This window comes from Nothoprocta perdicaria, unplaced genomic scaffold (genome assembly GCF_003342845.1).
Source record: "Nothoprocta perdicaria isolate Ctin4 unplaced genomic scaffold, notPer1 scaffold_255, whole genome shotgun sequence".
Taxonomy (NCBI): domain Eukaryota; kingdom Metazoa; phylum Chordata; class Aves; order Tinamiformes; family Tinamidae; genus Nothoprocta; species Nothoprocta perdicaria.
In genome coordinates, this window is record NW_020455483.1 from 61,290 (window position 1) to 85,130 (window position 23,841).

The window sequence follows — 23,841 nt, forward strand, 5'->3', positions numbered from 1 at the left end:
TGGAGTCTCCTACTCTGGAGGTCTTCAAAACCCGCCTGGATGCCACCCTGTGCCACATGCTCTAGGTGTGCCTGCTTGAGCAGGAAGGTTGGACTAGATGATCTCTAGAGGTCCCTTCCAACCTTAAATATTCTGTGAATCTGTAAAATACCTGTTCTGGCAAACATCATATTATGCAAAGTTATTTAAACTATGATATAATGTATGTCAGCATTGTGGGTTTTTTTTTTGGGGGGGGAGGGATTGCTTGATTGGTTGGTTGATTTGGTGGGGGGAAGGGGCATTTTCTTTTTAAGAAAATGGCAAAGAACTATGCCTGACTRTAAATGAAAAAAAAATACTAAAAAATTTATGTCATGCTATAAAATGCTGAATATGGACAAATTTATCTAAATATTAGCACATAACAGGTAAAAGATTTGGTTCTGAGGATAAGGGTCCGATCTACTCTGAACTCTAGGAAAAGTGAAGGGATGGACAAGAGACATGAAGGGCCAACCTTGCGCTTGGTGCTAAAAAAGAGATAGGAGAGCTGCAGAGAAACAGACAGTCGCACCTCTCTAGGAGTATTCCYTGCCCTGGCCTTGCCCACTTGGACCCAGCCCTGATTGCATATTTTATCACCATCAAAACAGAAACCTTGACCCACGTTAGAAATTTTCCAGAGTGTGAAATACAGTGCAAAAGGACAACCAGCTATCTTTACTATAATGCATATCTGGAAAGATGAGAATTCAAAGGTTCCTTTCTTGTGACTTTTCTACCTAACAAAGCTGTCAACTAAAGTATCAGTTTAGATGGAACTGTGGTCTTAACAACATTAATGTGTACTACACCTCGGAACAGGTATCCTCAATTTATAATTAAAGCAAGATATCTTCCCACAATTAAGGCTTATCTGACTTTCTCATCTAAAGCCCATTCAGTAAGTATGGGGAGACCAAGGCAGGATGATGTAAAGAGAAGGCAATAACTGCATTTAGAGAGTTTAGTTACTGTGTGCACTTCAGTAGTTAGCTGAAAATACCAGGTTTTGTTTTACCACTCCTTTACCTTTACTATGCATGTGGGCTGCAAGCCAGTTGCTGTTGCTGGAGTTTCCTCTTTCTGTCCACTGGAAATAACTGCACTGAATTTCAGTTTGAATAAATTCCCATAAAACCAAAACAGCTTTCCTTTTGCACAGCTTTTATYCACATATTTTCTACTTTAGGACATCACTATTACATACCTATTTATAAGATGACAGTGAAATTTATTGTGAAAAACATACTTAATTTTATCTTATTCCATTTCTCATAAAGATATTTGATAAGCAGTAAGTTAAAGGACCCTGCAGATGTTCGGATCTCTAAAATAAGGGTTACTTCTTTAATCCTATGCTGTCTGAAATAAACTGAAGCATGCTTTATGTAAGTACTTTGAGGCAAAGGTAAAAAAATTCACAGTTGAAAATTGGATATTTAAAGTTTTCACCTTGTTTTCTTCTCCAGTTGGTATTTACCTTGTTTCAAAATATTTGCTTGCCTTAAACTGCGTGCACTTTTTTAGCCATTTCTAATATYTTAGTGCCTATCATTTCAGGTTTTAATTGCTATAAAAGCAGCTCCTTTAAGACATAACACAAAATATTTCACAAAAACAATGTACTTTATGATAATTGAGCCAGAAAGCCAGGAGTACTCTAAGATGATCACATCTCACAAGGCCTTCTCCATGCTGTGTTACTGGCTCTGGCTTTCATCAGGAGCAGTAATGGCTGAAAATTGATTCTGCACAGTAAATTCCTTCAATGAGAATAGCAGTTTTGTACCCCAACCAGTGCCAGCCCCTCCCAAGGTCACAGAGACAAAAGAGGCAAATAAACCACCACTATTTTGTTTATTTATAATTTTTTTTTTCCCCGTGCTGCGCCCGCCCTTCAGCCACAGCCCCTAGGGAGCGCTCGCCGCCCTGAGAGACTCCCCTGCGACTCCTGCCCAACACCGAGGGCCGCCCGCAAGGGGCATCCTGCCAACGGCCCCAACGGCTGCGCGCAGGCGCCAGGCGGTCACGGGGGAGGGAAGGAGGCGGCTCCCGAGGCCGCCGGTTCCTGCCGCTCCGGCACTGCGGGGCCCGCGGCGGAGGTAGCGCCCGCGGGCGCGGGGGACGGGACAGTCTCGCGAGCTTTCGAGCGCGGGGCGGAGATGGAGGTGGAGGAGGCGCGGCGCGGGGGGGGGGAGAGGGGGTAGAGGGGCGCGGCGTTGTGGGGCGCGTTGATAGCCGTTAACGAGCGTTGCGTGCGCGTTGCTGTTGGCGCGGGAGAGCCCCGTTGCCGTCGGGGGCCGCGGCTGTCGTGTGTGTAGCCCGCGCTGGACTGTGTGGGTCTGGGGCAGGAGTGTTGCGCTCCGGAGGCTGGAATGCGTTGGGCTGGGAGGTTGGAAGCGGAAGGGATGTGGTCAGCTTTAAAATCTACATGCTATGCTATTTTATTTTATTTTATTTTATTTTATTTTATTTTATTTTATTTTATTTTATTTTATTTTATATTTTTAACAGTGGCGTTTATTTTGCGACCGTTTGAATTGTCACTGGCCTTTTTGCGTTTGCTGTACTAACAAGCTGCGTTTCGCGGGTTTGGTCGTGTTTTGCTTGTTGGCTGTTTACAAAAAAATAAAAAGAGGCAAAAAGTCAAGGGGTGGGTTGCACCTCATGCAGCAGGCGAGGAAGTGTAAGAGCTGAAACGAAGCCTGATTATTATTGGGATTAAATGTGATAGTGATCTGAAAACTCAAACAGAATCCCGTTTTATTCCTTCTTCTCTTGTTGCCCACCTGCCTCGTTTTCAGCTTTTTATTTTTTTTATTTATTTTATTTATTTATTTTTTTTTTTTTGTGAGCAAGTTCATTTTAGCTCTTACACTTCACTCTCAAAACCTTGCTAAGTCAAGCCTGCTTGACTCCTTTGGCTTTTCTTTGCTAAGCTCCAACACTGCTACTTTCCAAACACTTAATTTGAAGGCAAAATAACTCTCATTCTTCAGCTGGATTAGAAGTAACAGCACATTTATGTTTTTAATTATAAGGATTTTTTTCCTCTTTCTTTGCATTAATAATCTTAGTGCTTCCTCTTTCCAAATGGTACAGTTCTTTTTTTATTTTTAGAGGTGGATAGCATACTGCTAGGTTATTGCTGGTGAGAGAGAAGTGCATGCTAAATAATTTACTTCAAATTGCAGCATTGTTTCAGTCTCAGTGTCATATCAACTGTTGATCTCAAACTGTCAGTGTTTTAAATCATACCTTGAGAGCTGACCATGTGGGAGTATTGTGAAGACTGTTCTGTCAGGACCTTAGTGTGCAGCTACTTTTGACTACTCATTTTTTCATCTTTTTCAACAGGTTATGTTTAGAAGAGAAGTTGCTATCGTGTACTTCTGTGGTGTCCAACAGTTTATCTGTTGATACTTATGTACTTCCTTTATAACTTCATGGTAGAACAACTTTCAAGGGCGCCTGTTTGGTTACTGCAGCATCTGAATCCAGAGGTTGATTTAAAAAAATGTGGACTGCCAAAACTCTTTTTAGCACTCAAGTACAGTTACTTCAGTTGACAGGAGGCACATTATCTAGTTGCATGTTTTCAGAAAGTCGACAGTTTTGGATTAGTATGCTAAACTATTGTACGAGATGGGCACCACATAACAGAGCTAAATGCCAAGTAAGTATTTTTTGTGGTGCGGTAGATACCTGCATGGTACAGATTGATTCAGAGTTAATATGATTTCATTGAGAACCTAAAGGGTTAAGCTTTTGCACTTTTGGCCTGAGCTGAAGATGCATTCTGTAAGTTAGAGGTTAGAGAGCTGGTGGTAGSAAGTTACTGGAGACCTTGTTTCAGTATAAGCTTCTTTATACTAGTATAAACTTCCTGTATTAATATTGAATACTGAAGATATTGAAGAAAGGGCAAAAGAGTTTCTACTGGATTGGTAAGAGAGAAAGATMCAGAAGACTCCGTTCGTTTAAAAAAAAAAGAAAAAAGTCTATACAAAAAAAGTATAAAAGCTACATAAAATATGAAAATAAGATTGATCTTGAGACTTAAAATTCCAAGTTGGATTGTTTGYCCTTTTTTTAGTAGTACATAGCTATATATAGTTGCAGGAACCATTAAAAATATAAATAGCTGCATTATTCTGTGAATAGTATTGTATTTTCCAGTTAGTTAAATGGGGGCTAAGCAGTTATGAGAAAATCTACATACTCTTACAACTATTTTAAATAGATTAATGCAGTATGTTAAAGATTTTTTTTTCATGCCTGCTGCTTCTCTTCAGAGCAATAATATTTGACTATGTGGTTTTAGATTTCCAAGATAAATGATGAAAAATCTTTAGCAGATGCAACAGCTACTGTTGGTGCACAAGAAAATAAAATAGCTACTGAAAAAAGTCCCAGTGGAATACGTAATGGAAAACACCRTTCATTAGAGGGTATTTAACCTTTTTTTACTTTATCTTAGAAGCAATCTCTATGTATTTGTTGCAATGTATATTCTTGTAATAATAATCAAGGTGGTCTAAATTATTAACTTTAGTTCTGCATCATGTGTTGAGTTTTTGTTTGTGTCTTAATGACTGGGTTGTGTATTTTTTTTTTTTTTATTCTAACTTAACTATTAAAATGCTTATTCAACCTCCCTGGACAAATGCAAAACTTGTAGCTTTCCCACATTCCCCTTAGCAACAATGGTAACTTAAGGCAGAACCCTGTCATTTTGGATGGGTAATTGTCCATTTTGGACTAGGAAAATCAGTTCTTTGAGTATTCACTGACACCTGTAAATGCTCTTGGATGTCAGTAAACTTTGTCTGGTGTTTGGGATGTTTCAAACAGGGAAAAATAAAACAACGTTCCTGAGTGAGTTGTGAGCTGACATTTCTGGTTTATGGAAATGTAATGATTACTGTGAGATCTTTAAATATGATCTTTATTTTAGCAATGTTTCCTTGCTTTTCTTGCCATGACTTTGCTTGTTTTCTCATTCCTAGCTAGTAACTAATCCTCAAATGTGGCRGTTTGCATCATGCATTTTTATCGTATGCTACTTTAAAGTAGTTTTTAGCTCCTGTGCTTCAGGGTGTTTGGTCATCCTTATTCTATGTATATTTAATTCTTGTGTGTAAATTTTCTAGTCAGTTGCTTTAGGCTTTTTCAGCTTTTGTTTACAAACCGGATGACTGTAATTAAAACTGATGAAATCAATGAGAGTATATACTGCTTACATAATTATATCGTCCAGAAAACAGCATTATGAGGAACTGTTGTGCTATTTGTTGTACAAGACAATTAASATGAGAGCATCTACCCTGAAAAAAGCTGTTTGGCAATATATCCTGATTCTGCAGTACAGATTTTTTTTTTTTTTGTACTTACTTTGCAGGTTTGTACTGTGAATAGATGAGATATTGTAAAGTATCCAAAAACGAATCCCCCCACACAACTTGAAGTATATTTTTTAAGCACTACTGAATCCATCTGACAGATGTGACAATCTTTAAAAAAAAAACTGCTAAGGTTGTGCTTATTCCTGAATACTCTTGAAAACTCTACAGCGTATGCACTGTCTTGTATTCTATGGAATATTTTGAAGCCATCTTGTAATGTATATTAAAATATTCTTAGACATGTTAATATTCTAACTTTYAAGTTTCTTTCTTGAAAGATAACGTCTTCAGCTTATTTTTAATCCTCTATTTTTTTTTGTGCTGAAGTGTTGTGAAACAGTTCTTTCATATTAAGAAAGAAAGATTTCTGCTGTTTTATAAATTAGCTGAAGAAATAGAGTCTTGTTCTGTGTCCCAGTGTGACCTCATTCCCATTTTTGGTACTCTAATAAATTGTCAGGGAATAGTCATACTGTACTTAATTTTTTCCGTATATCTTGAATTGTTACAACCCTACTATTCTTTTTTTTTGGTCATAGAATCATAGAATCATAGAATCATAGAATGCCAAAGGTTGGAAGGGACCTCAGAGGTCATCGAGTCCAACCCCCCTGCTCAAAAGCAGTGCTATGCCAGATCATAAAAGTGCTATGCCAGATGTCATAAAAGCAGTGCTATGCCAGATCGTTAGAGAAACAAAAGGTTTTGCCTCATGTTGTTTCTGAGATAGGCTATTTTAACTTGCAAATCAAGTGTTGCCATGACATTGCAAATCTCAAAAGAAATGGGAAGCTTTATATTCTTACGAAACAGAGTATCTTACGAAACAGAGTATCTTGGTACCCGTCTCTCTTACGATTTCACACAGGGCATTCATTCATCTAATGAATGCTTTCTCATCTTTTCCTCTTACTCAGAGAATTTTCTGAAGGTGAAACCAGACTGCCTAACTGTCAATGAGAAGCCTCTTTGCTTAATCTGCATCTATTAAGCAGATCTGTATAGAACCATCATTTTTGTGCTTGATTTCTATGTGTCGTCTTTGTAGGTCATCTGTCTTGCTGCAGACCTTTTTTCTTCCAGCCCTTGTTTCAGTTAGTGTGCAGAATCCCCCTGCAGATAYATAGTGCTGAAGGGAATGTCTATTGTCATTCTCTTTTATATAATGGTTTATAATATTCCTCTAATTATAGTAGTTTGAACAAAAGAATTGTCAGTAAAATTTCACATAGAGAACTGGCTGTCACTTACGAATTTAAACATTATACTTTTTTTTTTTTTTTTTTTCCAAGACCCAACTGGATAAAGCTTGTAGCAACCTTGTCCAGTTGGTTTGATCTCAAAGCTGAACGTGCCTTGCTCCAGAAGGTTGGACTGGAGAACTCTTGAGGTCTATCATGCAAGGATTATTTTTTAAGCAGTATTTACCCACATAAAAAATTCTTCCATGTATATGCAAAAGCCATTTTTGTGTAGTCTTGCAGTTGTACGAAATCACTGTATCTGCCATTTGAACCTGAATGTCGTTTGCCAATTCAGATTTGTACTAAAGTATTTTTAGATACAGTTTACATGTGACAAACATAGCATAGGCCTGGAAAGTGGCACTAACTAAATGACTAAATGTAGTGTCCTTATATCAGAGATATATTTTTAGTTTTGGTTTAAAATCTGCTTGGGGAAATTTGTAAAGCAGATTTGAAGTGGATCAAAGCAATTATTTTTCCGAAGTTGATTTTCTTGGTTTGTTACAACACAACTGCTTTAAGTAATTTCACTTTTTTTGGCAGAGTACCCCTTTCTATATGTGCACTTTCCCTCCAAACTTGCAAGAAGTATATAGTGCTTAGTTAACCTGTATGTTATACATTAAAAGCTTAAAAGTATCATTTTGTTTGCTGTTTTCYAGCAAACTCGTTATATCTGTTCTGCAGCATGGTGATTTTTTTTTTTTAATTAAAAGAGCCTTTCTTTTTGAGAGCAGTATGGCTCATATTCCCAGACCAAAAACCAAACTGAAACATGTTCCGTCAGTTCAAAATATCTTTAGATTTAAGCTATAGGTATTCTTATTTATTAATTGGTATCCAAGCATTTTTCAGTGTATAGGAGATAAATGTGACATGACCTTCTGATCATGCTTATGATAATATATGTTTTTAGCAAATGATTGATCTTTTAATGCAACAAGAACTGTATGCTCTGGTGCTGTGAAATATGCTGTGTTTTTTTTTTTTTTTTTGATCTGTGGATAGTTGAATTTTAAAGGCATTCTGAGGTTAAAAATGTTGACACTGCTCAGTTTTGTAGAATCAGTTTTGTAGTTCAGTAGAATTTCAGCCTTAKAAATCCAATGAAGAGGTATTGGCTTGCATTTCTAATGTCTGATGTTTAAAAATAAGACCTACAAAAATTAATAGAATCCATTAATTGCTTTTACATATTCCATGAGCTCTATTGAGTTTTCTCTTTCTTGCTGTTACTCAGTATTCCCATGTGTTGTAACTTGTCACCTAAGTAAGAAGTAGTGGATGGGGTTTTATTGCCTCTCTCTCTGCTTCTCTCTCATCCTTCCACATGGCAACAACAGTGGACAACAAGGCCCCCTCATGGTCTGATTCTAACCATACCTGGGTAAAGCAGTTGAATTTAGTTTGTCTTCCTGTTGGAGTGTTTTCCAAAGTTGTTGCCTACCCTTTTTTATTATTATTTTTACTCCTCCCAYGGCCATGCTGAATAGGCAGCTTACAAATCCAGTACTGTACGCATCTTCTTCTATTAGAATTTACAGCACCGTATCTGTAGATGGYTTCCTACCATTATGAAACAGAATTAACTAATGTAATTGTATTCATATTGATATGTACCCAAATAGATTAGGGATTTATTTTTAATAAAATGCAGAAAAATATAAGTGCTAAGTATTTTTCTCTCAGAATTGTCGTTATTTACAACAATAGCTAATAAAATTCATGGCCTCAGTTGGATGGTTTATTTTAAGAGGMAGTCAACAGAAGGCTGAAACTTCCTGTTTGTGATTTTTGTTACTTTTAATTCCATCCTTGCAACTTTCAGTGTCTGTGTTTTTGCACGTTTTGCACGTGCTTTCTTACCCCTCTTAGGGGTAGCAGTGATACCTTGTGTATTTTTTTTTAATGAGAAATTATTAAATCTAGTTTCCTGACTGCAAACCTTTATTTCCACAGCAAAAATGAAACATCTGAACCTATCATTTGCAGCTTGTGGGTTTCTGGGTATTTACCACTTGGGGGCAGCAGCTGCTCTTTACAGGCATGGTAAGAAGTTACTGAAAGTTGTGAAAGCGTTTGCGGGAGCTTCTGCGGGATCACTGGCTGCCACTGTCTTATTAGCAGTACCAGAAAATATAGAGGTAAATTAATAAACTTATAGGTATAGGATATGATCATTTTCAAAGGATATGTTTAAAAGTTTTAATCATGTCCTATGAAGTTTTTCTTAATGAAATATTTTAATTGTTGCTTTTTTTGTTGCTCCTTATAAAGCAAGAGGACTTGTATATGTTTTTCTCAAAACTGTGATACCTGAACAAAAAAAGTTTAKGAATGTTTGTGTCTCTTTCTTTAAAATCCGTATTCAGTTCATAGTAAAAAAATCATAGATTTTTCTGTTTACCTAGTTTAAAACATGAAGTCTATTCAAGTTTTACAAGTAGGAAAACAGTATACAAAAGCACCACTGAATGTCAGTGGAAGATTAACCCTAACAAAGTTCTATTCTAATAATTTTTGCGTATATTTTCTTTCAAGAGGTGTCACCCTTTTATTGCCATGGAAATAGCGTCATAATCCRTAAAAATCTCTAAACAGTCTTCAGTAGTGTTTTCATAAAAGTTTCTTTGGAGGGGCAGTTACTTTTCTTTTTTTCCTTCCTTAGGTTATTTTGCTCTCCTGAAGTGCCTTTAGAAGATTGGGGTCTTAATCCAATGTGTAGCATATAAGACACAACAATTGCTTAGATTTATGTGTTTGCTTATTTTAAGGTTTCTTTTTTCTTTGAAAAACAAAATAACCACTAAGTGTCTTGTTTTCATACTCTGACTATGCTTTAATATATAGAGAAGACRAAGCCTTGCTAAGTGTTAAGATTTTATTTAAATATATATATGTATACACACACATATTTATGTGTGTGTCTGTATTTTAATATTTAGAATATGACGCAACAGTACTTCAGGAATTCAAGATGCTAGATAAAATTTTATTCAAAGTACAWTCTAATTCTAATCTAATTCTAATCTTATTCTAAGTAAGCTTTCAATATTCCTCRGATAAGCTTTACCAGGACTCACTGTCAGAACTTTCACCATTTTTTCATTCGAACATACGTGCCAAGAGCACGTTTTGCCACTGACATTTTTTTCTTGCTAGGATACCAAATTAGCTTGCAGATTTATCTATACTTCTGTTGCTTTCCTTAGTACGTTCATCTTCTCTGGCATCTTCTCCCCTCCCTCCATTGTATTCTGTATGCGACTCAGTAGAAGGCAGATTCTTCTTTGTTGTGAAGAGAACTTTATTTGTATTCTCTTCATCTCTTGCTCTTGTTCTGTAGCCTTTGACGGCCAGTTCAGTTTAAAATTATTTGGTGCAACACATACTTTTGACCTGATTTGACCTTATTTCCTGTATGACGGTCACAGCAACTAACCTTTTTTTACCTTAAGGAGATTAATCTGTTCGTTCTTGACTTCTGGGTCTGAGCTTCTATTCCTTTCCCAGTCTGGTCCTACTTACAAAATAAAAGTTCTAAGTGAAGAAATTCTATATTTTAAAAACAGGAGGGAGGGGAGTTACTATCTATATTGTAGATATGAATTCTCTAGTACTTTTTTTTTTTTTGAAAATGTCTTCGTATTATCATGAGCTGAAGAATGCTTCATGAACTTTTTAGTCCTTTAGAATTTTTCTAATGATATTTAAGTCATTCTGTTACATTATTTAAATGGAAAACTATAAGAACCCTCCCTGTCATGAAGGGAGGAGGAAAACACATCTGAATTCTCATGGAATTTAAGCAAAGGCAGTGCTTTAGTGCAATAGCACCAAATAGAAAATGTTTATTTTTATTGTTTTCTTTAAAATCTATATATTTTTTTCCTTTTGGCATGATTATATTATCATTTTTTACAAAAAATAAACAATGATATGTAAGGAATATTTCCAACTGTTGAAATATTTGATATCTGCAAGTCTTAACTCTCATATCAATTAGTGTTTTCTTTTTTTCCAGAGATGGTTAGAAAAGCTGTAATTAGCTCTTTCTGCAGGTTCCAGTCTTAAAGCTGTAATAGATCATTTGGGTAACACTGAGTATACTGTTACTGAGTGTAACACTAGAAGTGTCTTATTTTGACTATTACTTTTCTATTGCAACAACTCACAAATGTTCTTCAACAATATCTTGGATTTTTGTTGCTGTTGAAAGAGCAAGAGAATTGAAAATCCTAGGACCACATTTCCAAATGTACAGAGGTCTTAAAGGTTACTTAAGTGAGTTCAAATGGCTGCCATTTCTAAACCTATCAGCAGTCACTTCAAAATTTTGATGTTTACAGTTTTTTCATGCTAACAATTATAAACAATCTGTAGCTGTAAGTAGAAATTGTCCTTTTGGCATCAAAAATTGAAAATCACTGTATGATTTGTTAACATCCTTTATGATTGGGAAAGTAGCTTTCTGTCATTCTTGTATATTAGATTAACCCAGCTTCTGTTACCTGTATTACCCAGCTATTTTAGTCACTTTATCAAGACATCTTAGATATAAGGACAGCAATTCTGAGGTACCTTTCATCATGTCTGTCTTTTATTTAGTTACAGGAACATACTAATGTGTCTTTGTGCAAAAAACAAACAATCCAAGTTCCCCCCACTAGCTATATGCAATTCTTCCATTTTCTAAATATCTGGTTGTTAAGTGCATATGAATGCAGTATATTTATTGGATAAACTATTTTCGGAAAGTCAGATAAGATTGAATTGCAGATTTTTTTTCCCCCCAAGTCAATAAAATTGGAACAGGAATCTTTGTGAAAAGGTAGAAAAATGAATACTGAATGAGTCTTAAACTTCCAGAAGCACAACTCAGTTTCAAAATCTTTTTGTTAAAAAATAAATGCTACATATTCTTTCACTTACAGATTTTTTTTTCCTTTTTTGCCTCCCATTTAAAGTTATTTTTCCATAGTCATTAAAGCTGTTTCAGCTTGCTTAGAAGAAGTTATTTGTGCAGTGAAATATGTAGTCTRGTATTCTGCACTTGTCTGTGCCTTTATCCTCTGTTGTATCCTCTGTCAGTTTTTGTCCCACAGTGTATTCATTAAATGCATGTATTTGAGTGGTGTGGGATTTTTTTGCGTTAGTGGAAACCTTTTTTTAAGGCTTACAGTCATCTTGAAGTAGTTATGTCTATGTTTACTACTGAGGTAATGTTCAAGATAAAATGTGGCTGTAGACTTCAAATGCAAATTCTTGTTCATATRAAGACATGGTTCAGAGAATTGATATAACAGTGATCATACATGACAAATTTGCCATTAACATACCTTAATTGTTAATAAGGGATGGTCTTTTTTTTTTAAATTTAATTTGGGATCTTTTATAAGTTGCCTTGCAAATCAGTTCTTACAAAAGAGTCAACAATTTACTTTGCTTATGTTACCTAACAACATAAACCAAGCACACACAGGAAAATGTCTTAGTCTGATCTTGTAACTTAACTGTTGATTAAAAGCTTAACTATTTTATGTACTGCAGTTAGACCTGCTTTTGATAACTAAAACATCATTAATGATGACTATTTTAATTTTCAGGAATGTAAGCAGTTTGCCTATGAATTTGCAGAGGAAATTAGAAAATTGGACTTCGGTGCTGTAACGCCTGGTTATGATTTCATGAAAAGACTTAGGTACCTATCTTAATATATCTTTAAAATTCACTTTTGTTTGAAGATCTCTAAATACAAATGATTAAATAAAAATTTTGAAATTAAATAAAAAAGCACGGATGCTTTTTGCATAGTCTGGGGATCTGGACACTTTTTCACCTGAAATACTTGCAAACTTTTAAATTAATGTATATAATGTTTATCATTTTCTTTAGGGGAGGCATAGAGTCTCTTCTTCCGGCTGATGCTCATGAGATAGCTGAGAACCGGCTCTATGTATCAGTCACTAACACCAAAAATGGGGAAAAYTATTTGGTTTCAAGTTTTACATCCAGGGAGGACCTCATTAAGGTAATGAAGTTGCATGTTGCTACTTTAAATAAAAATGTATGAGTACTTTCAAGGCATAGGCGTATGTTATTGGCTATTGGCTAAATCATTATTTTAGCCATGCAATCACTTAAATTAAAGTATTACTGTTTGTATAAACAAAAGAAGCAGAATTTGTTCCTGCATTTCTGCACTTTGTTATTTTGGTGTATTCAGCTATTTTTTAAAGTATTTATAAACAAATTCAACTCAAAAAAAAGGAGAAAGAATTAACAGAGGTTGTTAACGGCTACAGTAGATCAAAATCCCCAAATTTGGTTGACACTTCTACAGTCTTATACTGATCAACAATCTTTCTTTATTATTTAGATTATTTAAATATGTTTTGTCACAAAAGAAAGTAAACAAAAGGCAGCTCCTATTCAACCTTCTCTTGTCTACCCCCAACGCCTCCCTACCCCCCCCAAAAGAAAAAAGGCTTTTCCAGCGCTTCCTACAAGTCTTTCTCAAAATCCTTTTCAGGAAAGGATATCTTGTAGTGGTAAGTCCTATATATGAACTGTGTGTGCAGCTGGAAAGCATGTCTTTTTATTTTACTACCCATCCCTTTTTTTTTTATGTGCCACTTTTTAAATTTGGATCAGAATTGTAAACTTGTACTGATGTTAAAGAGTTGGAGGAGTGCAGATGTATGAATCTAGAGGAAGTGTTTTTTCCTTTCTGAAACCCCATAATTTTAACAATTGATTACATTTTAGTGGTGGTGGTAATCAGACATGAAGAAGGAAATGGAAAAAAGCAGGAATCTTTGAAAACAAATGAAAAGGAATTCCTTCTCTTCCTATATTTCTGGACATTTAGAATTAATGGGAAGTGCTTGATGATTAACACTGCTTAAAGGGGAAAAATATATATTTATTACCAAAATCTGCAGTGTATATTAGAAGTCAGTCTCTAAAATTTTTATTTATTAATTTATTTTAATCTTTCCTCTGTTATGTTCTACTCAGTCTATTGGTTTTCAAAATTGGTAGGAGTTAATCATGCAAAGATAATTATTGAATGTTAATTTGCTGGCATGGTTTGGTAGAGCACAGAGCTGGGTAGGACCTTGTTAGTTTACATAATTCTGTTACTTGGCCCCAAAGCATGATCAGCCGTATCCAAATCATGATGGACAGACAGTTTTAACAGCAGAACTCCTTTATACTCTGTYAGAGATGTTTGGCCTCCATAGGTAATTAGTTTCAATGCTTGACAAACCTTATAGTTCAGATGCTTTTCCCTAATGGCTAAAATGARTATCTGCTGTTGCAATTTTAAGCTCTTGTCATATTCCCAATGCACCTGGAAAGCAGTTGATCTTCCCCTTCTGAAGGCAAGCTTTACGTGTATGAAGAGCATCGTCACGTACTCGTATTCCTAGTCCTGCAACGCTTCAGCTGGATGTGAGAGAAAAGCATGTTACGTGTTCATGAGGGAACAGTACACAAAGCTCCACTGTATTTAGTCTAGAGTTGAGGAAGCACTGAGTAAGAGTTTGTCTTTCTCTGTTAGGGTTAAGAAAATGCTGAAAGAGTTAATTCTTTGAAGTTGTCCTTCCTTTCCTCATTCCTGAGGCTTAAGTGACTATGTAAGTTGGGTCAACTGCTTTCTTCAGTTCTTGAGAATTTACAGTTTGCAGTGGTCACCTGGTTTTGTTTGGTCTTGTGTTTTTCTTTAGACCAAATTTAGTAGGCTAGAACTGAAAGAGAGAAAGTAAGTAGGGCAGCAGAYATTGAGCTCTTAGAGAACACTTCGGAAGGTCTGAGGAGGAATGGGTTTGAAGAGGACGTTTTCTTATGGCTGTGTGAGGGAAAGGCCAGTCTTAAAGAAAAAGCTACATTTCACATTTGAAAAATAAGAAGCTTTCTATCTGACCTGAGGTTGTTGAATGAGGAAGTAAGCAAGAAAAAATTCTCAAACTGGGAGCATCTCTGCTTAGTATCTCTGATTGGAACTTGCTTGAAGAAGAGAGGTGTTCAATACTGCAAGTAACAATTTATTGTGAAGGGAGGTTCAATTACACCTAAAGTGATTAAGCATTATGCTTATAATTGTCAYATTTATTTTTTGCACCTGATGGCCCTGTAAAATTTAAGCACCCCCTTCTATGCTCTGCTTGTTTCCMAAATTTGTCTGACATGCATATACAAACTTGCATGCAGGCATATGCAGCACAGTCATATATTTGACTATTTCTGATTCATTCACATCTCCCCATCCACTTTGAAGCACTGTATACGAATTGCAGCTGTGTATATATATTCTATGTCTTTGCATATTTATATGTATATACAACATGTCTGCACATATTCACATTTGCACACAGAGAGAAAATGTTAAAAGAGAGTGGRAGGGATATGTGAGTGCATCTATGACAGAAGATAGGCCTCAGTCTGAAAAAGCTGAAAACTGTTTTTTTATGTAGCATGACAGCTGGATGCTAATGACAGCTGAAGACTAGATTTTTGCCATAAGCCAACTAAATGGTAATGCAGACATAGCATCAACCTATTTGTAGTATGTTTTCTTTTGGTTTTAAGTGACATTAATGTGTTAATTACTGTTCATCTAATAGAGATAAATATATATGAARATATTGGTTCAGAAATATTTTGCCTTCACTGCTACCTCTTTTTTTCTCTCTAGGTCCTGCTAGCAAGTAGTTTTGTGCCAATATATGCAGGAATTAAGCCAGTGGAATACAAAGGAGAGGTAATTTTGCATTGTATTTGTGTACATATATATACATATATTTTTTTTATCTGTGAGGTAACTGATTTCAGAAGGAGGATAAATGACAATTATGATACTGCATTCAGCAGAATAATTATTGCTTCTCTTGATACTATGGGTAAATGCCTATCAATTTCATTCATATCGATCTTAGGAAATTGTGGGTACTGAAATGGTCTCTTGTAACATGAAGTTGTTTCCTAAAGATAGTCTTTCTAGCATGTAAGCATGGGAAGTTGCTCCCTTTAATAGAGACACTTCCCATGGTAAGCCATGTTACCATCTGTAAAATAGTCTTTGCAACTTACAGACAAAAACTCGTCTATGTGGGGTTTTTTTTCTCTTTTTCTTATTTTTTTTGTTATTAGACTGTTAAAGGCAATCTTGTCCAGTCTTGGAAATACAGACACCACTTTACTTCAGCAGTGACCATTATATGCAGTGAAATTTTGTTGAGAGCATAAAAACAGTGGTTCATCTGTCATCCTCAGATCTGTTACCTTGGGACAAAAAATATTCCTGTGTCAGACAAAAATATGAAATTTTGAGGTGTCAATCAAAATCAGGACATTTTGAGATTATCATTAATAAAAATCATATAAAATCTTCTCGTAGTTGGCTGTTCTTGATCTAGTTTCAGACACATTTTTTTTAAATTCCTAACATTTTTAAGAATTCTTTCAACTGTTTAGTCTGTATGCAGTCATTAGAAGCACAAAAATCTTCAAGTTGTTTTCCTTTCTTTAATTATTGTTGAATGCTCTCTTATTTCCTAAGAAGCATCAAAGCATCGAAAAGATGCTTTGGAAAGTCTTTCATCTTAGCAGATTCCTCATCACCAACCTGTAATTCTTCTAAAAAAACCTCTTTTTCTAGTATTCATGTACATGTGCTTCTAACAATTATGTTTCTGTGTCAGAAAGCTTGTTAACWGTTACAACTCTTGTATATAATTTTGAAGCTGCAGAATCTGAAGGGTGTATATCACTGTGACTTGAAAGTTCTCAGGGTTTAGAGGTTTTTTTGTATCTTTAGAATGTTCCTTATGTGGTTTGCAGAGTGTATTTACACAGATGTTTATTTTTCTTCTGCCATTACTTAAAAGGAATATAGTGTCTTTAAACTTTATGTATACATACAAATATATACGTGTGTGTGTGTGTATATATATATAAAAGAAATTTAAATTTTAGGTCAGAGATTGTCAAAAATGTCATGATGGACAAATTGATAATGAGGCAGCAAGGTGGCGTTGTGGCAAGGCAGGCGGATGGTATTCGGGGTTGTGTTGGAGCGTTGCCAGCAGGTCAAGGGGATCCTTTCCCTCAGTTCAGTCCTGTTGAGGCCGTTCCTTCAGTACTCATCCAGTTATGGACTCCCCAGTGGAAGAGAGATGGAGCTACTGGAATGAGCCCAGTGAAGGCCATGAAGATGACTAAGACTACAGCATTTCTCATGAGGAAAGGCTGAAAAATTGAAACTATTAACATGGAGAAAACTAAACGGGAGTCTTATCAATGTCTGTATATATCTGAAGAGAATATGTGAAGAGGATGGGTTCACACTGTCTTCAGTGGTGCCCGGCAATAGGGCAAGAAACATTAGGCAGAAACTGAAACACAGGGAGTTCCGTCTGAACGTAAGGAGAAGCTTCTCGACTGTGATGGTGRTTAAACACTGGGAAACATTGTCCAAAGAGGTGGTGGAGTGCTTGAGTAGGACAGTTGGGCTAGATAATCTCCAAAGGTCCCTTGTAGTCTCAACCATTGACTTGTGCTGAAATTGGCTAGTATGTCTGTAGTGTGCACAGCTGGAAACTTCTGGCATGAACCTGCTAAATTTCATGGTAATGCAGACATAGCATCAAGCTGTCTATAGTTTTCTTCTGGTTTGATAAGCCTGAAAATAATCTGAAGTGAATGTACAATCAAGATAACATCCAAGAAGTAAGGCATTCTTTTAATGCTGTTACATGACTGGGTTATCCCTGCAATTGTGTTGGCTATTTAGGTGCCCTTGGACTAAGTTTCCAGTAATGGGGGCACAGTGCCCAGTTACACACRGAACTGGTCTTGCATGAACCATCTTGTACTGAAACAGTCTTTCGACAGATTCAGTAGCACTGCATTCATGTGAAATAGTCCAGATGTGCAGAATTTGCTCCATGCAAGATTACTTTCCTTTCAGTTGCTGAGATGTCTCCTGAATCTATGGCTAAGTTTGTGTTTGACCTAGATAAATCATCCCCAGATAATTGGGTTGAGTCTTTGTGATGGTGCCGAAGTAGTTCTTAGAAGGTGGCTTTGTAAATGCTGTCTACAATAAGAGGTAAACATAGGTTCCGTAAGGGCCAGCTTACACCCTCAACTTCAGTGTCTGACTTGGTYTGCACTGCATATTATTTTAGAATTTTCTCTGTCTTTGCACTGTAGCTACARAACAGAACTATTTCAGAGGTTGCCAGGATTTTTTTTTTCCAGGCTAAGAAGTATTTTTCAGGAGTTGGTTTACAGAATTACAAAAAAATAGGGCATTAGGTATTTTTATTTGAAGTATATAAGTTTTTATTTTAACTGAGGGACTCTGGAGTCCCTCATAATATTTTTAAATGAAAGGCTCTCCCAGCTGCTTGAAAGAAAATAAAATTAAATGAAGGGTATCAGACAGTAAGAATAGAATMCATAAAAGATAGTGCTTATTAAAGAAAATCCTACCCTTGCAGTSAGTATGTATAAATAAATAAATGAAATATGTAAGCACAGAAAAAAAAGATAAATAATTGGAACAAAAAGCCAATTTGTACTGCAGGGAATGTTGCATCTAAATCAATAATAAACAACTGTTAATGGACAAGAAGCAATAAAGAATAGATTTAATGGGCATTGTTAGCTGTGTCTCCGCTTTACTTATAGGAGTCACATAATAATGTGAATTTGAAAGATAGATTGAAGATTAGGTAGCTTTTTTTTTTTTGTTTCCCCTGAGCATTCAGAATTTTTTTTCTTTGTATAAAAAGTAAAGGAATTCAGTGGTGGATAGTGGTTATGGACATCAGGAGTTTTTGTTATGAATCAAGCTCTCAAAATATACCGTGAAATAAGACAGTGAGGGCCATGAAGACTATTGAATGTGAACGTAGTAGCTTGAATATGAAAAGTAATAGCTTATATTTTAATTTTAGGAGCATTAAAGAAGTGGAAAACAACAGATTTTGTCTGAGTACGTGTCATGTGGGCATCTGGCAGGTGGAAAAGCAAGGAAGGAGGGGTAATAGTGAAAAGAATTGTGGTTACCCTGTGTGTAGGTGAAAAAAATTGAGGCCATTTTTAAGCAGATCAGGGAGCTGTCAGTGGAAGGAAGGACAAGTAATGAAAGTATCATGTAGTTACATGAAACTCAGAAATGTGGCACTGAGAGAAAATTTATACCTGTAGAATTAAAAGAAGACTTTATTTTTTAAGTTGAGGACTTAGCTGAGAAGTATTCTTACAGTCCAAGTGATGGAGCTTAGGGAGTCTCCAAGGCTTTTGTAGRACAAATACTATATCCTGAGATAATGCTAGTTGTATGTTAATTGCTTAACAGAGTAATAGTGTCTTGCTAGCAGCTGCAGAGGTGATTAGGAGGCCATAAACAATTTCCAAATGGTATACTTTTCCAGGAGATGATGTCTTGCTACTTTTGTAACTGAATTCCTGTGGCATTTTCGGAAAGAACTTTGCATGAAAACTTGCATTGTTTTGCCCATTCATGGTGGTAACTTGGAATAATATATGCATCAGAAAGAGGAGGACCAAAAAAAAAAAAGTCTTCTCCTTGATTTGGTGCTGAGAAATTATAGGGCAGCTTGCCATTTTTTATGCTAATCTGTAGTACTGAATAATGAAACTTTAAAGATATTTTCCAGAGGTATTTAATTCACTTTTGTCAAGGTTAGGCCCTCATGAAATACAAATATTTATCTTGTAATATTATTTCTTAGTGTGTTTCATCTTGTCTAGTTTCAGGTATGTGCAGTAGTCTATATCTTGCATAAGCAGTGTTTCTCCGATTAATTGAGAGAAGGCAAACTTTTTAGTATTATTCAAATGACATGTAAATACCTATTTTAGAATAAGGTGAATCATGCACTAGAAATGTTTCTGTCTCCTTGAGTATAGTGGGAGTGTAAGGTGACTAATTTGACTGTAGATGTGTTAAGTTTGCTGACGCTCAACACCAGACTTAAAGAACAACGTCAGCAGATGCATCTAGTCACAAAGCTGCTCCGTAGTTTTGATTTATGCATCTAAGTAAAAATAAATATTATGAAGCATATTAAGCATGATTCTCTTAACTTCTTTCCAATATAACTTTAAAATAATGATTTTTTAAACAAATATTATAAATTGTGGTTATAAAAGTATTTAAGAAACTATGAGAAGAACTATGYAGACAAGAATTTTTAATTTTTGCCATTTGTATTTTTATACTGGAAGAATGAGGTTAACATTTTTGGCAGGCAGTTTTTTACTTTCTATAAATATCCTGTTGGAGTTGTTCAAAATCTGCAGATTACTAGCACAATATTTTAACTGTGTAATTCTTCACCTATGAGCTAAAAATTGTAGAACAAACAAAATCATTATGATGTGTATGCGGATAAAAACTTGAGGGAAGTGTACAGCTGTTCATGCTTCTGAGAAGACAACTGAGAAGACCTTGGCTGTCATCCTTGTTGAAATCAGGCGTGTGATTCTGGACAGCCTGTAGATTTTTAGGAGTATCACAGAATATTCAAGGTTGGAAGGGACCTCTAGAGATCGTCTAGTCCAAAGTAGTTGGGATTCTGGAAGAACTTTAGTAGTTTTTGTTTGTTTTTTTTTCCTTTATGTTCTCTTCTGTACTCCAGACCTGTAGCAGACCTGATTTTGCTCCCTTGCAGGTGCCATAGTTTCCACATTCTTCTCCTTTTTCAGCTGTTGGTGACTTCGATTGTGGTGGTTGGCTTTTTGTGTGCAAGACAACAACAAGTTCAGGGATATTTGAAGAGAAAAGTTTGTTTTTAGCTTGTTCAGTCAGTTTATCTGCATATACAAATTCTCTAGCTCCTAGTCTGCAAAAAAAAAAAAAAAAAAAAGTATTTTTTATAGGAATGTGCACTATCGAGTATGATTGCAGTGTAGTGTTAACAGTCTTGTCCTTTCATGTATATGTTCAGAAAAAAAATGTCTTTAAGTTGAAAAAAACTTTTTTTAAGCTCTGTTAGGTGTATTTCATTACTAGATTAAAAAGCTGTATCAGTAGCCTAGAAAAAAAACACAGAAGAGTCTGGGAAGCTTGCAAGTGTGTTTGTAGAGTATTTCAAGACTCATTGATCACATACTCCATATGTAAATTATAAGTTCACTGCTTTTTATGCCTCTTATGCACAAGCTGTTTATKTATGGTATCCTGAGAAGGAAGCTTGTAAGGTTGTTTTTGAGGATGGGATGGAGGAGTCAGGGAGAGGAAGGATGACTTATTGAGTTTGATCATATTATACTAAAGCTGCCTTGAAAATGTCTTTGTTTTCTAATAGAAATGGGTTGACGGTGGCCTTACCAATGGCCTCCCTATCTTGCCTGTGGGACGAACAGTGACAATTTCTCCCTTCAGCGGTCGATTAGATATCTGTCCACAAGATAAAGGACATGTGGATCTTTATGTTAAATTGGCAAAACAAGATATAATGGTGAGTTCCTTGTTAATAAATCACTTCAGATGAAGAAAAGACGGTTGAGCCGCTGACTTTATACTCAATTTTTTAAGYGTTCAGTTTCTGTTTATATATAGGGCTCAAGTACTGTGATATCTTGCTGCTTTATGTTGTGCATATGGAATGTAACTTGTCTTTAAATGCAGAAGAAATAAAAAATGTAGTATAAAATTTGTAGTAAAGATTGAAAAACTTTAATACAAAATTGAGCAGCTATATCACAGACTATTAAATTTAACCTTATTTAATAAAGTAGACATAACTAAAATATGAGCTGTCTTTGACTAGGGAGAATGTTTCTGGAAAAATAAGACTTCTCTAGCAGACCTTAGGAGAGGAAAGTTCCAGAACATCGCTTCATGCTTAGTTACTGAAATAAGCAAATACCGCTGAATGTAGAAGTTGAATTTAAGCTACACATATGAAGTGATGTGCCGGGACTTGCCACCTCATTGCTCAAGAGAGTTCATATTAAATTTTTGAACATTCAGACCACGGCACTTTCAGAAACGTTGTTAAGTGTTTGAGAATGTTTCTGTATTTTGAAACGTTGGCAAAGACTGATTTCTATGACCTCCCTTTTATCACTGACCTTTCGTTCTTTGCAAGTTTTTGCCCACWAAGTCTCACCACAGTGTTGTTTCCTTTCACATAATGAAAGAAAATACTGAATAACAGTTGATCGAGCATTGATCTCAAACTCTGTTAGAAGGAGTGGGGTGGGGCGGGAGTCCTGCTTAATAACAATCCCTTGTTATTTGCTGCATTTTTTAAGTTTTCATTTAGTTGATTCATAATGTTTTATTAATTCTGAGCAAAATTATGTTACATAATGCCATTCAGAACTGAATTTCTGATTTTTTTTTAGTGGTTCACAGGGATTTAAGCATGATAATACTCGGTAAATGGTCATGAGATATGAAATTTAATAATTAAATGTGTGCATCTCTTGCTGTGTATGGGCATTGATTATGATTTGCATCAAATACCCATCAAAAGGAGGAAAATGAGTTAACAGATGAATTTTGAGATAGAAAATAAAATGCAGAATTACCTTTTATGATTTTGTAATTGCAGTTGCACTGCAGAATCCCCACTATTATTTTAAATAATTCTATTTGAAACCCCGTAGCTTTTAGCATTGTAAAAATGCAAAATAAGAGTAAATTTTTGCAGCAGTATCCAAATCTGCCCAGCATAGGTACATACATACATACATGCATGCATACATACACATGCACACACATAAACATATATATATATCTTTTATCCAGATTGGAGTATGAACAGTCATTTGTCTCTTTAGTCTCTTCCATTCATTAGTGTCAGAATTTGAATAATTGCTTAGCTCAAATAATGGAGGTACTTTTGATGTTATGTTGCAAATTGTATATAATGAACTGTGTGTCGTAAGTACATATTTAAGTTAATCATGTAAATGAAGTGTCCAGAGCTTTATTAAATTTCATTATATTTGTAATTTTGTTTTAAGCAATTTAATGTCTTTATTAAATAGCAAACTTGGAAATCTTTTTACACCAGTTGAGAACACAAGTAGTTCTTATTTTGTTCCAAATGCAAACTACATTTATACCCATATATTAAACATTTCCTGGGAATGTTCCCAAGTATATGGCTATTTGCACTAGTAAGCTGTCAAAATATTTCCTGGAACGAGTTTAGCATGTGGCAGCTGCCACTCCTCCAAGCAGTTCTGGGGATGTTGCTGTAGTTAAAATGTTTTAGACAGTGTGTGGCAGAGGCTGCGAGCTTTAATGTAGGTTCAGACTGTTTCTGCCAGTTCATGTGAGCGCTCAGTAATTTTCCTGGGTGTGATTAATTTGCTGTTGTAGACATAGTCATGTTGGCCTTTTTCTACATACGCTGTATGAAACGGATGATACGACTGACAGCAACACAGTCAGGTAAAACACAGTTTGCTTTAATAAACTAATTCATGGCACCTCTCTCTGTTTGCAGCTATCTTTGGCCAACCTGGTAAGACTTAAYCAAGCTTTGTTCCCACCAAACCAGGAGAAAATGGAATTGCTGTACCAAAATGGATTTGATGATGCCGTACACTTTTTACTAAAAGAAAACTGGTTTGAATAGATTGTACTTTGAATATTAACTAAGCTTGGTGTCTGTCAAAACACAGCCACAGGCATTCTGCAAAATCTGTCAAAATTTCTGTATATCAAARTAAAAATGCCAATAGAATTACATCTGCTCTTTGAAGAAAATACACATGTGTTCTGGAKGGAATTCAAAGACATGTCAGAAGGGGAATTTTACTCATGTTGTAAAAGATCTGTTTTGTTTTGGGGAGGTTCAAATTTAGATCTGTTTCAAACCAGTATTTTATTGTGAGATTTGTGAAAGCTTGTGTTGTCATGCTTACAAAAAAAAAAAAAAAAAAAAAATCTCTTTTTCCTGTTACTTGAGACAAAAGTCCAGTTGTGACAAAAGATTATGGTCTTTGTTGCTCACATAATTGTTGCGCTGATTGAATGCTTGCAATATTGCTAGTCTGGAGATTCTGACACATCACCCCTGCTGTGTTATACGGGGCTTGAACTCGTAACACTAGCGACAACAAATAAAACATTGGCACTATTTTGCTGTGCTGATTATTTTTTT

The 23,841-nt window shown here is 35.6% G+C and overlaps 1 protein-coding gene across 5 annotated transcripts; it reads left to right on the forward strand.

The window, feature by feature from the left end:
• The first annotated feature begins 2,108 nt into the window (after positions 1-2,108).
• PNPLA4 (patatin like phospholipase domain containing 4) lies at positions 2,109-23,841 on the forward strand. Of its 5 annotated transcripts, none has more exons than XM_026040399.1 (9): positions 2,109-2,126; positions 3,382-3,700; positions 4,349-4,475; positions 8,636-8,820; positions 12,283-12,377; positions 12,572-12,707; positions 15,378-15,443; positions 21,025-21,177; positions 23,182-23,841. In XM_026040399.1, the coding sequence occupies exons 2-9, from the start codon at positions 3,542-3,544 to the stop codon at positions 23,311-23,313; spliced, it is 1,053 nt and encodes a 350-aa protein (XP_025896184.1). In that variant the 5' UTR covers positions 2,109-2,126; positions 3,382-3,541; the 3' UTR covers positions 23,314-23,841. The 5 variants fall into 5 exon arrangements, with proteins under 5 accessions (XP_025896184.1, XP_025896183.1, XP_025896182.1 ...); XM_026040398.1 differs by lacking the exon at positions 2,109-2,126 and adding an exon at positions 2,297-2,360; XM_026040397.1 differs by lacking the exon at positions 2,109-2,126 and having other exon boundaries at positions 2,878-3,700.